General features: G+C 36.8%; 1 protein-coding gene across 2 annotated transcripts in view; it reads left to right on the forward strand.

The window, feature by feature from the left end:
• Positions 1-20,818, forward strand: part of WASL (WASP like actin nucleation promoting factor) — a 47,465-nt gene extending 26,647 nt beyond the window's left edge. Inside the window, exons 2-12 of one of the 2 annotated variants that reach the window (XM_075208929.1) lie at positions 2,748-2,882; positions 3,940-4,026; positions 7,508-7,604; positions 9,053-9,076; positions 9,564-9,726; positions 10,821-10,863; positions 11,549-11,702; positions 13,895-13,912; positions 14,634-15,163; positions 16,699-16,810; positions 19,221-20,818. In XM_075208929.1, the coding sequence (XP_075065030.1) occupies positions 2,748-2,882; positions 3,940-4,026; positions 7,508-7,604; positions 9,053-9,076; positions 9,564-9,726; positions 10,821-10,863; positions 11,549-11,702; positions 13,895-13,912; positions 14,634-15,163; positions 16,699-16,810; positions 19,221-19,282 (1,425 nt within the window). In that variant the 3' untranslated portion in view covers positions 19,283-20,818. The remainder of the gene's footprint in view (positions 1-2,747; positions 2,883-3,939; positions 4,027-7,507; positions 7,605-9,052; positions 9,077-9,563; positions 9,727-10,820; positions 10,864-11,548; positions 11,703-13,894; positions 13,913-14,633; positions 15,164-16,698; positions 16,811-19,220) is intronic. The other variant, XM_075208930.1, reaches the window with a different exon arrangement.
• Positions 20,819-21,111: the final 293 nt, after the last annotated feature.

Below are 21,111 nucleotides of genomic sequence, written 5' to 3' on the forward strand. Positions count from 1 at the left end.
TCTTATAATTTTCCTAAATCCACAGGATCAGTCTGTATATAATAAACGCATGCTTATATTTTCAAGAAATACTGCACAGAAGATGAAATTTCATTTTAAAAAAATTGTATTAATATTCTAATTGTAAAACTCATATATATTATAAAAAAGTAAACAGTAAATTACACATACTCAACAGGTTTTGTTTGCTCTATAAACATGGGTTGTATAGTATAGATGTTCATACAATTACATTCATTGGGGGGTGGGGGGTAGACACCCTCATGCTCTGGGCTCCATTTTAAGCATTCAACAAAACACATTTCACTCTTCCAAGTACATTTCACGGCAATATAACCTTAAATCTGAACCAAAATCATATTCTCACACTATAAACTCCAGTTATCTCGCATGGAAACTTCTAACATGACATTATCTTGCACAGGAGCCATTTTGTCCAATCATGGTGATCATGTTAACTTATAATGGCAGCCATATTGAAAGCATGGATTACATTGATGTCATATTAACTATCATCCCATGTACTAAATTTATTCAGCAATAAACTGCACTATTTCAAGAGCCAACCTTCCACAGGAAGTGGTTCACAACATGTGATATGCAAATCTGAGCTGCTTCTCAGGCGCACAGTTTTTATCAGCTTCATACTATGAGTTGGCAGAGGGAACCTGCTTTTGTTCACTAAACTAAGTCTAATATGGCTGAAGCTAATATATTAGAAAATGGAATACATTTATTACTACACCACCTTAAATTCCTAAAATACATGCCAAAGTCCCTTCTCTATATTACCAGTAACTTAAATGAAGTATTTATTCCGATTCATAGACAGTAATTATTACATCACAGAGGGTGGTCCCAAGAATAACTGTTAATATCCATAGCACAAATGGGAGAAAAAGATTCTTTTAGTTGGGGAACTTGTGGAAATGCCAGGAGTCCAATATTTATTGTTACTTCTTTCTAAAATCTTCCAAAATGTTTTATAAAAATATATCCAGCAAAATATCAACAAACAGTGTGATGAAGTGAAAAAATGTGGGGGGGGGAAAGGTGATTATAAAACGAATATAGGTCAAACTTTTTGGTCTTCTATTTAGTTATAATAGGTAATTCTCTCTTACTATTCTCACTGGAGGAGATAAATATATAATGTATATTTTAATAATTATCCACAAATATCCATGCCTGAACTTTGACAAAGATGTCTTCCATTTCTCTGTCCTATGTCAGTAATCACTGTCAACAGACACTGGAGAGGATATCTGGGGCTCTCCTAACTTAATGGCGATCAGATCAGTACTCTGCTTGTCACTGTTACAGTAGCAAGCGGTAGACTCCTGTGGTTTGGATAGATATTGTACTTTACAAATAGGGGTCTCTGTAACATAAGGTTGTAACAAGTCAGGAAGTGGAGGTGGTTAACTGTCCATTTTCTCTCGTGTTATCCATGGTTACAGATGCTGTAGTGTGCAAATTACTACAGCAGTCCCAGAGAAGTTATTTGCCCAAAGCTGGCTTGAACTGAGGCTTAGACTTTGTAACTGGACAGTACAGAATTCTATATTTTGGATACATTCAATGCAAAATACCACAGAAAAAATAGTCGGCAAGTTGATGGACCCTGCAGGGTTCCCAAAATCGAGATTGGAAGATGCAGACATTATGAAATGCTGAGAGCTCCAAATGAACACAGAGTACAGTTATGAAAGTTTGAGTGGCAACTATATTTTTTTGGAAATATAGGGACCATATTTGTATTCTTCACGCTGGTTTGTATATATTCTCCAGAATAATAAAAAAACTACCATGACCTAAATATTTCCTCTTCAATCCTCCATGGCAGCCATTACAATAGCTAGGTTTCTTTCTAGTTTAGTTAAAAAATGCCCCCAGGCAGTATTTAAGGCAGCTGCCCTCTTCCCTTACATCTTTGAGTGACTCCCCAAGCTTTCTCTGAAAAACATAAACATGTCTAACAAATTGGCCTTTTTCAGTGAAAGCTTGGGAATATCGGAGATATAAGGGAAGAGGAAGAGCTGCCTTTATATACTGATATGAGCGGTTTTTAACGTGTCTCTCCCGAAACTGGTAGATAACTTACCCATTGCAATGACTGCCATGGAGTATTTTGAGGAAAAGGAGTTCTGCACAAGATCTGCATCTCTCATCCATTTTGATTACATCCTCCCATTCCCGGTTTCATGACTCTTTTCAACCTGCAGAGACTCTGTGGAATTCCCACCCTCGCACAATAAGACTTGCCTGTGGTCTACAAACTTTGAAGCGTTCTCTGAAAATCCACCTCTTCAGGCAAGCTTATAATATTCCTCTACCACACTCTTGACCTCACTAGGCTCCCCTATTATCACCATTTATAAAATTCACACAAGTCAACAACCCTCTGACCCCAGACCAACATTGCTCTGTGACTGGATCACATAGCATACAAATCACTTTTTATCCTTTGCAATCTGGCTAGACCAATATGCAGTAATAGTGTATCTGAATTATTTTTTAATTTTTACTGCACAAGCTGTATTGTAAACTTAAACATAGAAACGCAGTACTCTGCAGAATATCGTTTGTCTGATTTGTTTACTGAGCAAAAATATAAAGGAAAATGAACATTTGCATTAAGCTTTAGCTAGCAAGGCAATCTTACCCTTTTGTCTCACTTTATTTCTGTATTGATATGATGGGCTTTATATTATATAACATTTTAATTTTTTATATGTTTTATCTAGACAATTAATTCGGCTGTCGTCCAACTTTATGCCTCAGACCGTAATTCCATGTGGATAAAGAAATGTTGTGGAGTAGTATGCCTTGTGAAGGATAATCCACAGAGATCCTACTTCATTAGAGTATATGATATAAAGGTAAACCACTTCTTATACTTCTTCTGGTATATGTTTATAGCCTGTGATTGTTACATTTGCACATTCCAGGATTAGAAAAGTTTTAGCATTTCAGTTGAATTCTTGAGCATGGTTACAGGGTTGTCTACCCATTGCATAGCTTTTAAGAAATATGCAGGTAGCTAATGTATTGCTTACTTTTGTTGCCACTAAAATTGATGTGTTTTAGGAAAGAAACTTGTGCATTTTCATATAAAGTCACACATGTGAGTACTGCCCAATATCTCAGACTACATCTATGGCAGATTTGTGTGTCTGACTACCAAGTCATTTTTATAAAATGCTGTGAAAGTTTTTAGCATTTCTTTATTTTAAGTAATTGTAAATATTTTCTTTGTATTTTTTTTCCCCTCTAACATGCCCATGTTCATAACCACTAAGGATTACCTTTTTTTTCAAAAACTTCTCCCTTTAAAAGTAATTTCACAAATATTTTGCCTGTAAAGAGCAATTAAACACACTAGAATTAATGTATAGCAAAACCTATATAATGTGTTAGCAAATTGTTTATACTTAAATATGTCCAGTAATCTGTCTTCCCCATTCCTTTATGCAAAGCTCATATGTTTAGAAATATGTGGTGTGGGTGCTTAACCTTCACTAGGAGGAGCAACAGATAAGACTAATCCCGACAACACACATTGCTATCTGATAATTTTTGATCATTGCAACTGGATCTGGCCACATAGTCCAGAATGTAGTGGAAGTTGTTTGTGCCGATTGACCACATATTTATATGAATATGATCAGTTTTAAATATTCGTATTATAATCAAGGATTAACTTCTACTTCGATTCATTGGCCAACCTGAAGTTTCATTCTGCTGTATCAAATTCAGTGTATTTGGATTTTGTTAGTTTAGGAGGGCACTGTACAGTGTCGTATAATTCATGTCGGAGAAATACAAAGTTCCTGTATTTGTGAAAGATGGTAGGATTTAGGTGATTTCTGACTTTCTAGCCTTTTATGCTTGTGGTTGGTTGATTATTTTTAATATTTTTTTATTTTTTTTTCTCAGGAAAGTCGACCACTCTATGAACAGGAGCTGTATTATAATTTTGTATATAATAGCCCAAGATCATATTTTCACACATTTGCTGGTGATGTAAGTAGTATTGCTGTAAAGTCATGTCCTTTATCTAAAAAAGAAATTGGGTTAGCAAAGTTTGAAGCTGAACAATAGATTTCTAAAGATAACATGTCTAATCCCAACATGTCTCCAAGTACATAAACAGCAAGAAAATGCAACTGATATTGGCCCAAAAAATTCTAAAATGGGAAAAATAATTGTAGTATTTAAAGAAAAATTGATCTCTAAAATGTGTGGTTCTTTTTGTCTTTATAAATGAAGGAACATGTCCGGCAATAGGTTGTGTTGCAAAAAGTCTGCTTTATACCATTAAATGTGATTTATCTAACACAGGAAGAGGTGCAGTTATTCCTAAACCAGTTTAAGACAGATAAGGCGTGGCCCGGATCCATCTGTGCTAAAGGAATGTAGTTTGGTAATTGACAGAATGTTTCTTATACTCACACACTCCCTTTATAACTTTGTCAAAATGGTGGAAAGCAGATGTAGTAGTATTTTTTTCAAAATGGAACAAAATCGGGCACATACTGGCTATTACACACATCTCCCCAACAACACAAGTGAAAGGCAGAGAAGCTGAATGAAGTCCGATTACAGTCAATTGGGAAAAGGCAGCCTGTCGGTCAGGATCCCAAATAGAATAGGAAATACTCGTTGGCTGAAAGCTGTGTAGCAGCACAGTACCAGCTAATGAATAGAATCCTGAGATGCATAAAAAGCTATATAAATGTACAAACATTGGGTAAGTTACTAGTTAGACCACATCTTGAATATGGAATACAGTTTTGGGCATCTCATCATAAGAAGGTCATAAGAGATCTCGAAGTTGTAAGTTGGCCACCTCATTAATAAAGGGATTAAGGAGTTGAATTATAGAAAGAAAATTGGAAAAACTGTGTTTACCTAGAAAGTCACCATAGAAGTAACCTAATTAATATGTATGAATAGATCTGAGGTCAGGATAAAGATTTTCCTAATTAACTTTTGTACCAAGGACCATCCAAGAAACAAAGGGTCATCAGTTGTAAATGGGAAAACAAAGTTTCACTGTCAACATGAGAAAGGGTTCTTTACAGTAAGGGTGGAATTCCTTGCCACATGAGCTGGTTATAGTAAATTTACTGGCTGAGTGGAGCTTTGCAAGAAATTTTATCTGTAGCTAATTGAGAAGACATAGGAATGAGTGATAAGGATTTTTTTTTTTAATTTACGAAAGGTTGAAGTTGATGGATCTCTTTTGTTACACAACCTTACTAACTTTTATTTTTACCGGTGGGCTAATCACTTTTCGAATATTTAGAATTATTCCGGTAGACGCAGAATGGTGGAATAGAGGTAAATAAAATGAATATCAAGTGAAATGGTTTGAGAATTTAGATTAGCTTTTATTCCAGAATGTAAATGAGTGGCTGTGCACAGTAGGTTTCCTCTTTGGTGAAAATAAATTGAGGGACTATCTATCAATTTTGAGTGAACTAGTGCACTTTTGTCTGCATGGAAAAATACAGTGTGCTATATGCAAACACTGTCTCTAGTTGTCCTGCATATTGCCCTCACCAAAAGTTGTGCAACCATTTATTAATTAGGGCCCCAAGGGTCAGTCTGCCATTGTTCTGGGACCCAAAAGAGGTGGGTCCCATGAATTTGTATTGCATATTTCAAATTGAGGTGAACTAAAAACAAGTTGTGAGATCCTATTTCGGGTCCTGATCCACAGGCAGCTCTTTTCCGTCTGACTGGCATCTGACTTCATTCAGCTTTCCTGCCTTTCACTTGTGATGCTGTGGAGTTATGATGTAGGGAGCTGAGTATGATAGGTAGTATGTTTAAAAAGAGTAACAGGTCATCTTTAAAAATGGAACAAATGCATTAGTGTAATATATTGGTTCCCAAACTGTGCGCCGCGGCGCCCCTGGGAGTACTCGTAGGGTGCCGTGGCCAGGGATTGGTGGTAAGCAAGGTGGGAGGAGACTGCTTGTTAATTATTTTGGCTTAGGGGTGCCTTGAAAAAATTATGTAGACCCTAAGGGTGCCTCAACTGAGAAAATTTGGGATCCACTAGTGTAATATTTTGTATATTGTCACTTTTTCTCTAGTCATTATGAATATTTTCAGTAATGTACACAGCTGTTCCTTATAAGTTTTGGTACCTTTGATTTTAAATGAAGTGGTTCTCCCTCCACTGAACTCTTGGAGGCCCAAGATTTTATCATGGTTAGTGTGATCCTATATAAACTTCTACAAGGCACTACATTTAAGTTAAAATTAAGATCACATTATCAGAATTCAGTTATAGTTACCTTTCTGATGATTATGATGGTAAAAAAAGAGAAATGCTGACTAAAAGAGCAATTTTGTTAAGTGAAACAGTAACCAGACCAATGTTTCAGAAATGGCTTACCTGTTGTAATAATCATATATATATATGGTGGCCACACATGCTACAATATTAGGAGATGGCCCAATGACTGATGATGATCCTGTTATCTATCCAGTCATTAACAAAGCATGTTGTAAACGTGGTGCGAAGGTATGCAGTCATCTTCCAACCGCGATAGCAGGCACCAGTAAAGACTTAAATAAGGGTCACTCATTGCTAGGCTTCCCATAGTTAATATAACTATCCCTTTTTCCAAACAGGGAACATTCCAGGATCTAGACAAGCAGCTACTGCGTTTAAGACCTTGCCAGTAGCTGCTTGTCTATGTCCTGGACTGTTCCCTGTCCTGTGTCCCATGCGTTATGTCTGAAGGAAAAAAATAATTGCTGCTCCAGTCTCCTGAGTGATTCTTCTTGCTTTCTGACACTGTGCCAAAGGAAATTAGAATCACTAATGTGAAATCACCTGGCTGTTACTTTAATCCCCCCCCCCCCCTGTGGCTGGCCACCCCCCTTCAGGCATTGCGACGTTGCACACACTATTTCCTGGGTCTCTACTACCATTACATTCCCCCAGTGGGCCCTTCATGCCCCAGCCTGACATTGTACACTACCAACTCCAGTGTGACGGGACAGTGCCTCGCTCCCGTACCCTCCTCCTTGTGTGACGTTATCACGTCACGATGCTGTCTGTGAGGAGCAGCTGACCGAATGGGGGCACCGTGTGTTGAAGGGGGAATAGTGTATTCAATGGGACACATCTGTTATTTGTTTCTCTTTTTGTTATGATTTTATAGCTATATAGTGTTTTACTTAAAATAATCCAAAGAACAAACCTTACCAATTTCTATTCTAAAATACATTAGTTTGTGAGACATAATGTTGTAGGGCACAGCCTACAGGAGTCGGGACTGTAGAGGGGGAGCAGTCAACAAGGCGTTTCAGCACTTGAAAGGAATCGGGATTAATCAATAAACCCCCCGCCCCCCTAAAAGAAATGTTTAGATCCGCCCCTGCCATGAACTAGTACCTTGGCCGGTATGTTGCCAACTTTGCATATTGGTCTTGAATTATCTTTATCCAATAAATATGTTCAAATGTATATTTTATGTTGCAGACCTGTCAGATTGGTCTTAATTTTGCAAATGAAGAAGAAGCAAAAAGATTCAGAAAAGACATAACAGAGTTGCTTGCAAGACGACCAAAAAGACCTGGTAAGATTTTCCTTTTGGTAGTATAGAAATATAAACACATGTCTCTGTTATTCTATTGTACTTTTATTCCATTATTATTGCTAAACATGGTATATATATGAATCATGTCTCCACACTGTAAAACTACAATGTGGGGAGGTAGAGACCTTTTTAGGAGCTGCATCTAGCCCACTGGCCATCAGATGGGCAATAGTTAATACATTTAAATGCCTGTGACTAGGTTTATGTAGTGGATTGTTTTTTACCAAGATATAATTTTTCACATAAGGTATGTGTAAAAATATAACAATGCCTGATATTGTTTTCTCCACTGCACTGCAAGTGAGTAGACGGAATTGCTGCCACTGTTTTATCTTTAAGCCAACATTAAAATAGGGGTCTAGGTTTTTCAAATGCAAGTTTGGCACATGTATAAATAAATTATAGACCTCTTACAAGTACATTTCATTGATAAATATATTGTGTTTTTACACTGTAGTGGTTATTATCCTTTATAAAGTGCCAGCATATTACATAGCACTGTATATTGAGGAGATTGTGATACAAATAAACATGCAATTACAGAAACGGAAGATAAAGATGCCCTGCACAAATAATCTTATAATTTAATTGGTGTGGGAAATAGTTGATACACAAAGTAGCAGAATAATAATTGTAGCTTCTAGTGTGGAGTGTGTGTGGCTACTGTAAGGCAGAAGCAACATCAGCCATCAATACTAAAGCTACCAACTGGTATTTTTGTGTAGTTGTCAGTGGTTTGGTACAGTTAGGGTGAAAAAGAGACTATGTAAGGTGGAGACATAAAAGATGATTGTCTTTGCAGAAATTTTAAGACGGCTGTTGAAAACCATGACTATCCTTCACCATTTATATTAACTGAACCTTCCTCCTCTTCTGGCTGTGGAGAAGGTTTTTGTGCTATAATGGCTTGTGGTTATCTGCCATCTGTAAGCCCAGTATTGTTCTTTGGCATTATGCACGCTGCTGGACACAGAGCCAGGACACTTGTTACCTATGTTCCCAGAAGTCAGGGTGGCAGGGGAGAACACTAAACGAGGAACAGAGATGGCAGCAGCAATGTCATTTGAACTCTCTGGGTCCAGAGTCTGGACGGAGACAGTATTCCAGTAGATCTGCAAAATAACTCATTAGTGTGATAACACTCCTCAGCACTACTCTGTAATTTCCAACTGCCTTCATAAATATTTCACTGTTTTATATCTGTGAGAAGGTGATTATGTGGAAGGGCACAAAACTGATCTAAAGTTGAACGCAGGTCGTTCTACTCAACTTAATTTTAGTTACTTAACTTATTAAAATGACAAATCAATGCAGTGTTAACTAACTTGTTCTGTATCTGAAATAAGCTCTAAAGGAAATTGCAGAAAATAGACTGTTGCAAAAAGACTGTTTTTGTGTTTTAAGATGCATTTTGTTTCTCTTCACAGATAAAAAGAGAGATCCCCCAAATGGTAAGCTGAAACATTGGGAAGATTTCTACTCCTCTATAAATTTATGGGTAACAAACTAAATGTATTACTTTGTGAAATCTACAATAGCTTCCAGAATGACTGGAGTGCAATCTGTCCTACACATTAGTATTGTAAATAGTGAGCTAATACTAGCTGACATGCCTTCTAGCATTATGTCACTATCCCTGGTGAAAACTCCCAATGCAGAAGTTAACTTTCCTTTTCAGGTAATCTGACTGGCAATAGAATGAAACTAGATCTGTACTGTCAATTACAAACTCTGGTTCAGCTAGTAGATCTTTATATGTTTAGGAGCTGTAACAACTTTAAACATACCCAGTTATCACCGACCGCTGTCTGTGTTGGTGCAGAGCTGATCCAGTCCGTCAATTCCACCATACAGTTATATTGGGTTGAGGAGGGATTTATTTGTATATTCATTTTATGTATATTTGTCATGCTCTGCTTTTTTTTCTTTTTTTTTCAGGTCCTAGTCTGCCTATGGCAACTGTTGACATTAAAAATCCTGAAATCACTAACCGATACAATGCACAAGTAAACAACATTCCTTATAGCAAAGAGAAGAAAAAAGTAAAAACTAAGAAGAAGAAACTCACCAAAGCAGACATTGGGACACCCAGTAATTTCCAGTATGTAAATATACATCTTTATGGAAGAAAGGATGACGCATTGATACAAAGCTTGTGCTTACCTTTAATCCTATAGTAAAGGCTTAGTACACTTTACCGAAATCTATATTTACCTTAAGTGCATTGAACCTAAAGGGTATATTGACAAATGAAAGTCTCCAGCTGAATACTTTTTTGTTTTATAGATTCTCTGAAATTTCTAATGACTGTATTTCCATTTACTTTGTAATAGACAATCATTTATATAGATCGCCTCCAGCATCCTCATTGACCCAGCATCACTCTGGTTTCAGTCAGTCTGTTCCTTTAGCTAAGTAAAATCAAATTGTCTAAAGGCACATTATTATGGTGAATATTATTAAAATCGTAGATTTGTAAGGCGACACAGTGCTTCGCAGCGCTGTACAGTAGGGAAAACAGTACATGCATAAAACAGGGACATACAAGGTAGACAACATAAACTCAGACATGAAAACTAAGGTTATGAAGTACCTTGCTTATTAGGGAACTTGCATTCTAATTGGAAGAGGGCAAAGCTGAACCAAGAGGAGCAAATGTGGTTCAGAGTGGAGATTGGGACAGTTGTGAGGGTGCAGTGGTGGATCCTAGCAGCACAAGCCTACCTTTTAACTTGCATCCAAGATGCCGATCGAAACGGGATGGGGCGTTCTCACTCTGTATGGTAATTATGGAGCTCTAGCTCTAAAGAAGCCTATGCTGGCACTGTTGCTGTATTACTGACTGCTCTGTTTTATTTTTTATGTCTGCAATAGTGACCTTATGTTATTAAAACAATTGACAGAACTAAACTACATTATGCCAGTATTAATCCACACATACACTTTAAGTGAAAGGTGTGTTTGCAAGATGTCAAATAAGTTGATACAAGCAGAGACTACAGAAGCTATTTTTTAAAACAAGTAACAACTACATGTTGCTCCACTATAGATACATACACACATATATAAGATAAGTGCTCTGCTGCTAAAGCTTTGTATTTATTTGCATTTGTGCAATGACATTTGTTGCATACTATCCAACTTTCAGCTTCTTTTCTGTAGTTGCTAATAAAAACTTTAATATATTTTGTTTAGGCACATTGGACATGTGGGATGGGATCCAAATACTGGGTTTGATGTAAGTATGTTGTAATGGACAGAAGTGGAAATCACTTCTCTTTGATCTTTGCAACACTTGTATAAATATTTTTAATGAAAGCATTTTGATAGTCCTATGCACATTATTGCATGTCAAGCCCCACCTTGTGGCCAAGAACTGTAATTTAAGTAATGGCACTTGCTATTCCAGTTAAACTAGCACTAATCACATGCTCATAACTTACTTGCCCTTACAGTTCATGGTTGCACAATCCCATATAGCTTGATATCCAGCTGCTCTTGTTCCATCCACAGTGCAAACATTTTATATAATGGCAATCTCTCTAAAATTCCAGTTTCTTGGCTATATCCTTTTATTTAGTGATTCAACTTGTGCAAATGTATATTTATTACATATAAACAGTTTATATAGCGTCTACATATTACACAGAAAATAATTATTCGTACAGGATACATGACATTACACACCTTTGGCAGTGCTATACGCATAATTCACACATGTAGCATACCCTGGGGAAAAAATAATGCATTGCAGCAGTACATTTTAAACTTTCAAAGTGGTGGCCAGTTTTTTTTTTTTCTTATGTTGATCCAGTTAATAAATGTTTGCTTGTTTAACAGATGTTTGCTATGTCTGTATGAAAGTATTGTGTGTGTATAACCTATTGCACTATCTGTCTTTTTTTTCCCTTCTATTTGTTTAGGTAAATAATTTGGACCCGGAGCTGAAAAAACTGTTTGACTTGTGTGGTATCTCTGAAGCTCAGCTTAAAGATAAAGAAACATCAAAGGTCATTTATGACTTTATTGAAAAAACAGGAGGTGTTGAAGCTGTAAAAAATGAGTTGCGTAGGCAAGGTGAGTTCCATCTGCAAGTAGCCAGCTGATGGTTTGCAGGGTATTCTGGAACTTGTAGTTCTACAACAACTGGAGAGTCACAGGTTGTCCTGGCCTGTTGAGGCTGAATGTGCCATTTATACAATGATGATTTTCAGGGTCTCTAAGTGATATCTTTTCTTTATAATCCAGGTGTTATTTTCTATAAAACCGCATGAAAGAATGATTGTTTATTTCCAAATTTTTGAGCCCTTCATTGTGGAATCGATTTATTATATTAAGTGCTCATAATTGTATCATTTTATTGACAAGTCAAGTTTCTAAGTCAACCTCTTGACACGGACTCTTATTTAGCCTGTAGTTTGTAATCGTGTAGCCCATACTTTCCTCTGCTAATCCCTTCATCAGCTTTTACCAAGACCAAAATGCGTGTTGGCAATTACAAGAGGTGTAATCCTCCTCTTTATTTTATCATTTAAGATTGGGGAGTCTTTGAAACCATATAGAGAGAGATCTAGATGGTGGCATTGTGACCGCAAGGGATATCACAGGCTGATATTTTAGAAACACAGTTCTTATGCATTGCAATACAACTGGATGCTAGTGCAAGGATCTGAAGGGGAGGACCTGTGTTAAGCTGGGTACACACTACACTGTTTTCGTCCAATAATCGGCTCAAACAGTCGACATACGACTGCTCGTTGAAAAGTCGGGTCAGTGTGTGCAGTGACACGATGGTCGAAAGTCTGCCCAAATGGACGATTGTCGCCTCATTTGGTTGGTCGTACCGTTTAATATTTTCGTTCTACTCTCGTTTCCGCTGTGTAGTGTGTATAAACTTCCGACCGATCCACAACAGTGAGTACGAAATTAGTCATTGCTCACGACAACATGGCTGTAAAAAGTCGCTAAAGGGACGTCCGCTCTTCCCTTTATCGTACTAAACAAGGCTAGTGTGTATATGCAGTCCATGGACCGAGCGATCGGACCATCGATTGCATGTAAAATTGCTCGGCATAAAAAGTTGGTTAAAATTTCTGTAGTGTGTACCCAGCTTGAGTGTGCAGACACCAATGAAATCTACATGATTGAACCATGTGGAGCTTATGTGATTATATGATTTTGATTACACATAACACAATGCTCCTTCCTTATTAGATATATCGGGACTATTTATGAGAATGAAGTATCTGAACTGCATGTATCTTTGATGGAATATATATATACTGAATTTAATTATTGATACAACTTATAACAAATTACCATCCCAGTTCTGCATTTCAAATAACTGAAGATTATTGAATTAGGGTTAAGTATATCACCATAACTGAATTTGTTAATATTGAAGAGGATGACTTGCTATTGAATTCATTAATTTGCAATTAAATACACTATCGCACAGTGTACACTTTGTAACTCGCTACACACTGCACAGTTTTCTTTATTTCACTGGTTTAAAATAAAGTTTGATGACTATAATTTTTAATGAATATGTATTAAAGATTATAATTTAAACATGAAGAATTGAGAGGAGATTTATATCAAATCTCAGCCGCAAAGTGTCTTGTTCCTAAGACACTTTGCGTCTAATTGAGTTTCCCCCTTTTTGCGCTTGCATGTCATGTGTAAAGTTCTGGATGGGGATACATTTTGCATTATATTCTACAGTTATAATTTACTTTTTTTTTTTTTTTTTTCTGGTGCAATGTTGTCTGTTAAGTATTAAGATGTTACATTGCTAACATGCCAGAAATACTACTCCACTCCTTCATAATTATCTTCAGAACTAAATTTCACACTTATCTTTGCTTGATCTGCAACCAATGTGAAAAATAATATAAGCAGCTAGATTGTAAATTTTGTTTGTGTGTATAATACATATATATGTATTTTTTATATATATATATATATATATATATATATATATATATACACACACACACACATTTTTTTAACACTTTCTAGCGAGCAGTTGGGACTGTAATTAACATTGAAATACAATCCCCTATCATTTCCTAAGAAGATGAGCTTGCCTCAGAATTTACGGTGCTGTGAATAATATTGCAGTAGGGATCATTTTCTCATGACCACTGAGCGTGTGTACAATACAAACTATATACAAAGTGTGTGACCCACTCTGCAGGTACAGCTGTTTGTTTGCTTTGAACTAGAATGTAAACCCATTTTAAAAGTCCACTCCATTTATTCTGTAGGTCCACCACGTTGGAGTGGTATGTATGGAAGTTTGCATAGAATATGAAAAACCTCATATGTGCATGGTGTGTGATGTGATTTTTTTTTTTTTTTTTAAATTGGGGGCGGGGATTAAACTCGGCGTGAAGTGAGTTGAATCTTCGACGTATATTTTTACAGAAATATATACTAATTTTTTCTTGCTCCCCGTGGAAGTGTGAGAAAGTGTGTATATATTTTTACCATAGTATCTGTAAAACTGCAGCTGCGTTGTTCCTGAGAACATTGCTGCTAATTGAATTCCCCCTTAAAGTTTGCTTTTAAAGTATGAATTTCAAATTAACATTGCAAAATGGGCTATATATGTTGCCTTTTTATATAGCTGTCTCATACCTTGTCAGTACAGATAGCTGTATGTACATTTAAAGTTCCTTTCAATATACTACAATAGTATAGGCTTTAATTTACACACAAACAATTTTGCATAGTTCAGAATTGTCTTTAATGCATGAAACACATAAACGTATTTTTTTGTATTCATACTTTGCTTGGGACAATGTATTTGAAGTTTGCATTTTTTTTTTTTTCTTTTTTGCTGTGTTTTTAACTTTTTTTCAGATTTTGATATGAAGAAAACCCATTTATTGAAGTTTAAACATGATTGAGCTTGTACAAACTGCTTCAAATGCATATCTGTGTCTATATAACAATTACATGTTTAGCTCTGTCTTATTCTGTATTATTTTTTTTCTCTTTAAGCTCCACCACCGCCACCACCTTCAAGGGGTGGGCCTCCACAACCCCCTTCACACAGCTCAGGACCACCACCACCCCCTCCACCAGCAAGGGGAAATGTTCCTAAACCACCACCACCTCCTTCCAGAGCTCCTATGGCTGCACCCCCACCACCTCCACCCTTTAGACCTGGGTCCTCAGCACAGCCCCCACCCCCACCTTATCGAGTGCATCTTCCACCACCACCAGGGCATTCTTCATCTGCACCTTCAAGTCCACCACCGCCTCCTCCAGTGCCAGGATTTGGTGCACCTGCCCCACCACCACCTCCACCAGGTCCTCCTCCTCCACCTGGTCCCCCACCTCTGCCTGGCTCTGCAACAGACAGCAACCATCAGATTGCCCCTCCTCTTAGCAACAAATCAGCTCTTCTAGAGCAGATTAGAGAAGGATCCCAGCTAAAGAAAGTAGACCATAAAGAAGAACGGCCTGTGTCAGCTTGTGGACGAGATGCTCTATTAGACCAAATACGAAGGGGAATACAGTTAAAGTCTGTAAGTAACCACTACAAATATTTATGTATAACATTACTCCTTAATGTTCTTAAACTTAATTATTTGCCCGTTGACTTTTATTTAGTGTTTTAATTATTTTCTGTTAAATTACATGAAGAGGCTGTTTAAGTAGGACAATAGGTTTTATGGTTACTTGGTTGACAAAGAATCCTCCCACTGTAAGTGGTCTTATACTGTGCAAAGCCCGTGTATGTCTTATTGTCAGTTGATATTTTAAAATATAATAACAATTGGGCATTATCCAGCAATACTATTCATCTGGACCCAGCATTGATAACATTCTTTATTTTCCCTGTCTTCCTCACTGTTTTGGCTGTAGATCTTGTTTACAATGTTGTACTGCTGGAGCATCTAAAAGCCCTTTAACATGTGCATTAGCATGTTTTAGAATAAAATGCATATTATAAAAGACACATTAGTTATAACTGGTAAACATAGCCACTTTATAACTGAAGTCCATCTTTCACCTCAAGGACGTGGGTTTTTCAACACACATACTGGTAAAAGTAGGATTTTGACACTTGCCAGCCTAATATAAAATAATGAGCATGTTGTGTTAAATATGCCCCTTGTTCTATTCACATGTACTACATGAGTCTTTATAAACCCAGATTTTGGGCTACATACATGTGCCTCAGTGTGGACAATTAATCTTTGTTCTGCCTCTAACTACAGTGAAGTCTGCTAAGGGAATTATCTCCAGCATGTAGCGTAGCTGAAGTCTGTGGGCCACTGTGCAAAATCTAAGCATAGGTCCCCTTTGAAGTGTGGAACAACTAGCGCAGCATAATGGATATTGGAGACATTCTCATTTAGAATTTTTGTGGGACTCGTGCAGTGAGGACAGTACACAGTCCTCCAAATTTAGAGTGCCTCCTGTAACATAAATTGGATGTGTTGTCCATCATTGCAAAGAGTTAAGGACCAAGCAGCCCTTAGCCTGCGTGTTCTATTTTATGTGGGGTTCAAAGAGCTGTCGAGCTACGCCACTGTCGCCAGCTGATTGTTAGATACTGTAATGTGTATGCGTTATCACATTTTTATTTTCTGATTGATTGGTAGCTCAGCCAGGCTCCTTAGGAGTGTAATATTGTATTTTATTTCCAGATTCCTTCTTTCATGCACATATTACCTGAATGAAAGATCTGTTTATTATAAGGCAAATAGTGTGTTCTGGTGAAGGTAGAAGGGAAGGAAGAACAATAAGTCTAAGGTTGAAAAACACAGCATTGATTTCACCTAGTGAAAGACAACATATTTACACATAACTAAGACTACTACTACTACTGTCACTCGGTCTCTCATAGTACATGCCTATCCAGTGTTGTACGAGAGATACTTATGTTATATTTTTATTTAATCAATGATATGAGTCAGATAGCATGTTCAACAGGATGAAATATATGTAAAATAAATGTTTGTTAACGATAGTATATGCTTTAGTAGTATTTTCCATGTTGATGGTTGGGTAAGTTTGCTAGCTCCTTGTTTATATGCCTGAATTTACTTTTTAGCTACCAGATGAGGCAGAAACTGTGGCACCTACTACAACCACACCTACCACAGGAATAGTGGGAGCCCTGATGGAAGTAATGCAGAAAAGGAGTAAAGCCATTCATTCTTCAGGTATGGACAGTAAATGTATACATATGTGTTACAGGAGGATGTTTTTAAATGCTCTCTCTTCCCTAAAACAGTAGTTTGTTTAGGGCCCCTATGCTAACATTCAGTACTGCTTGAGTTTCTCTGTAGTAGGAAATCTCAAACTCAGCGACTGCTGATTGGAGGAAAGGTTGACCTTTAACTTACAGCGGCTGCATTGGATTTCTTCAACAGTGGAAGGGCACTTAAATAGTGGAGAACTTTAAGTGATTCAGTGAGTTGGAAGCAGCAGCACTACTAGGAATTTTGCACGTGACAGTCTCCTAGTTGCACTGAGAATGGATCGCCTCTAATATAACATACGGCTAATAGTGTTTCAGTTAGTATGTTGATAAAAGTGTTAACGGAGGCTGGCACAACATCTGCAAATGAGTCTGTAAACATCTGAAAATAGCAGATGAGTATGAGTCATATCAGAACACTCAACTCTTAGTAACTTGTCAAGTGTGGGGTATGACACAACACAAGGTGTGGTGACCGTGGACTAAGGGACATAAACACTAGATAATTGGAAAACATTGCCTCATTTGATGAATCCTGTCTTTTGTTCCATCCTGCAAGATAACAACAATACAGGCTAGTTGGTTACATTAGAAGTGTGTTTTCATAGCACACCTTTGGACTGGTTATACTAATATTTGAGTACCACCGGCTATTTAACCAATCCTGCCATCATTATGCATCCCTAGTTGTCAGAAATATAGCCATCTGCAGTTGGGCTTTTCTAGCAAGATAAGGCTCCATGTCACAAGGTTGGGAATGGCCTGGAATTGTTCCAGGAAGTTTTGCAGTGGATTTACCATAGTTCAGTGGTCTTGGCAAAGTCTTTTTAATGGAAAGTGTAACCAAAAAGAATGGCTATTATATAGCCATATATAAAATATGGATATTAAAGTTGCAGTAAAGGGCATCTGACATTGATTATTAAGTAGCTGTCTGTGATTAGTTTAATCTGTTAGTCAAAATAAAATTTCTTTTGTTTCATTATTTTGAGGTGGGGGTTTTTTTTGTTTTTTTTTAATCATTATTAAAATAGCTTATTCCACTGCAGAACAGTTTCATATGCCCCAGACCACACAACTCCTACAGGTTTACATAAGCCAGATGGAAAAACAGTGACAAATGTAATAATATTATACTGTACCAAGATTTGGGTGTGGCCATTTTGTCTACTAGGAGGACAATATTAGATACATTTGCAGTAATGGACTGAACATTTGAGGATGAAGTCACATGGGGACCTGGTGAGCCAGATTTCAATGACTTCATTAATTGGGCAGTAAATGCAGCTATAAAATTTGTGTACCTGTCCAAAATTCCTAAAGTATATTGGGAAAAGGCATAAACAGGGCAATATATGAAGGTACCATATACCAAACCACAAAATCATTATATCCAGGCTCCAATAGTGTTCATAATATTTTAAGCGGTTCTTTGTCTTCTAATGAGTTTTCCAAGTAAGCCCACACAGAGATGCATAAGAAGGCTTATTAGGAGAGGAAGTAAATGAATTCTAGAGTAGGGTCAGTTGATAACAAGTATTCATAGAGATGTTAATCAGTCTGGTGACAACTGCCCAAGAGAAGTTCTGGAATGTTGTCCGTATATTTCATGGGTTGAATGGTGTGAAATAAGAAGAATAAGTGAGAGGTTCCTCCACCTCCCATTGTAGTGTTCAGAAATGAAAAATATATTTACCAGACTGTTTTACCAAAAGAAACCCCTGTGTGTCCCAAATAAATAATATTCAATTTGCTGAAGTTGTTCATGGTGTAAATAGCTTTACCACCAGCAAAAGGCCAGTTCTGAGAACCCAGGAGGAGTTCATGGGTTGAGTAAGAGTTTCTACAGTAGAAGGTAGAGTGCTCAAGGATGTTTTGTCTTTCACCTGTCCCCCAGAGATGGAAAAAATGCTTTTAATTGAATAAATGACTTCTACAAATCCAGATGAGCAATTTATAAAGTTTGTGAGCGTCATGCTGTTTCAGTATAGACACCTCATCACCTTTGTGTCTGCATGAGGATTTATATTGCCACCAATAATCCTCCTTATAAAAGATGCCATAGTCATGGAGCTAGGCCAACAGGTATATAACCCAAGTATTTTAATAACTGCACAGTGAGAAGTAGTAATGTGAGTCAATCTTCCCGAATCAGTTTGGTAGGTATGTTGTCAAATGCACCTCTATGTGGAATGAAGCTTATACAGAAGTTGTTTCATGCTTGGACTCATTTTCTATGGGTGTTTTAGATGTGTGAGTAGTCCAAATTATCTTTGTGACAGCTTTATATTTATAAAAAGAAAATTCAATGCTACGTAAATACAATTTGTCATGGTCCATTAGTAATAATTAATTCTCTTTGTACCCATTAGATTCTGATGAAGATGAGGATGACGATGAAGACTTTGAGGATGATGATGAATGGGATGATTGATCTACACATTATATAAATATATAATATATTTTTTTTTAAGGTTAATGAATACTAAACACTACTTTCTGTCTGAGATCTGTAAAATTATCATGTAAATGGTCTACCAATTTGCTGTATATTTTTGTTGCCTTTTTTGCTTTTTTTTTTTATTCTGTGCAATACCTCATTGGAAATGCAATGGTTTGTCGTTATACTGCACACGCATCTTCCTCCCTCTGTGTGCATATTCACTTCACATAGCAAATTACATTAGTGAATAAATTACATCGGACAAACTGTAAGGGAGATTAACTGAGGCAGTGACAGAAAAAAACTTTCATTTAATTGTTATAATGAAAAAAGAAACACTATTTTCTTACCCTGATTTTTCTGTATCTAAATTTCTTAATGAGATCTAGTATAGCACTACATTATTTTTAACTGATGCTGATCTTTGCTAATTAAGACCCTTCATTTTGAATGCAAAGCTAAATGTATGTTAATTATGTATTTCCTTTTTGCACGTTTTTTTTACACTACAAAAGATCAGTTTGTAATTTTGCAGCCACTACAAATAATGCATCTCCTTTAACACATTTTAAAGGAAACGAGCAATACCATATGCAATTTTACAACAATGCTATTTGACTGTATAATTAGTTTTTTCCTCAATACAATTGGAAGTAGAACAAACAGAACACTAACTAAAAGCCATTGAGGACGTAACTTCAATCGCTAGCAGACATGACTTCCATTGTAGTGCTACATGATGCCACTGAACCAGACAACCCCGTCATTTAGCTAGCAGAGGAAATAATATAGCGTCTGATAAAGCCTGTACACTACTCATGAAAACGCCTCCAAGTATATCGAGGGTGGTGAAAAGACCCGTTTTGCACTTTCATGTTCTCTGCTTTGACAGAGCTGCTTGGTGCTTGCTTCTCTGCTGTTGGGCTAAGTTCCTGAACGCGTGCAAGCTGCATTGCTGAAGCTCCAAAATACATTCAGTGCCGTTTATTCTGCTGCATCTGGTGTATCCAATAGAAAACACTAAAACACAATCATACGGAAAATCTTACCTTGAATGGGATATGAATATTAGTCTATATGGTAAAATAAACTAATATGTAATGAACCTGCCTATTGCAATGTTCTATTATCTAATGTATAGTTTTGGGGAGCAGAAGTTGGAATGAATAACAAATAAAGAGCATAGTTCACACATTTTGTATACATAACTGACCTTTTACTTCTATTGTTCACATGGTCTTTATATAGGAAATTTAGAAACGGTCTTCTACACTACATATGCAATGCCTGGCTCTGGTACATGTGTGGGGAACATTAAGGAGATCCTGTACTAGTTGGTTTGTAAAAATAAAACCGTTTCTGTTGCTTTGCTTGTTAGGTCAGCTTTTATTGTAAATGTTTACTGGCTGTTTATAACTAATATAAGGTTAAGCCTGACAGGCTGGTCCTGTGTAATTTTATATTCTTGAATCATACTAAATATTGGACACTCAAATAATCATGCAATTAAAGTGATCATGCAAACTTTATAGTGTACTCTATGCATAATTAGCACAATGTTTATCTATCCTGAGCTAGTAAAGTGTTTCAGTCTTTTTATTATATCATTACAAGAAGAAAATATCACTTGTTGCATTTCCTGCACTGTAGCAACAGCAATATGAGTTTTAATACAGTATTTACATGATGGTAGAAGAACAATCCCAATGTTCCAGTTGGTCAGTATTTTTTTCTGCAAATCCTGATGCAGGCTCTGTGCACTACATAAAACGTATGTTTCCACTTTTTTCTTTTGAATATGGTGGTAGCAAACAACTTAC

This window comes from Mixophyes fleayi, chromosome 4, assembly GCF_038048845.1.
Source record: "Mixophyes fleayi isolate aMixFle1 chromosome 4, aMixFle1.hap1, whole genome shotgun sequence".
Classification (NCBI taxonomy): domain Eukaryota; kingdom Metazoa; phylum Chordata; class Amphibia; order Anura; family Limnodynastidae; genus Mixophyes; species Mixophyes fleayi.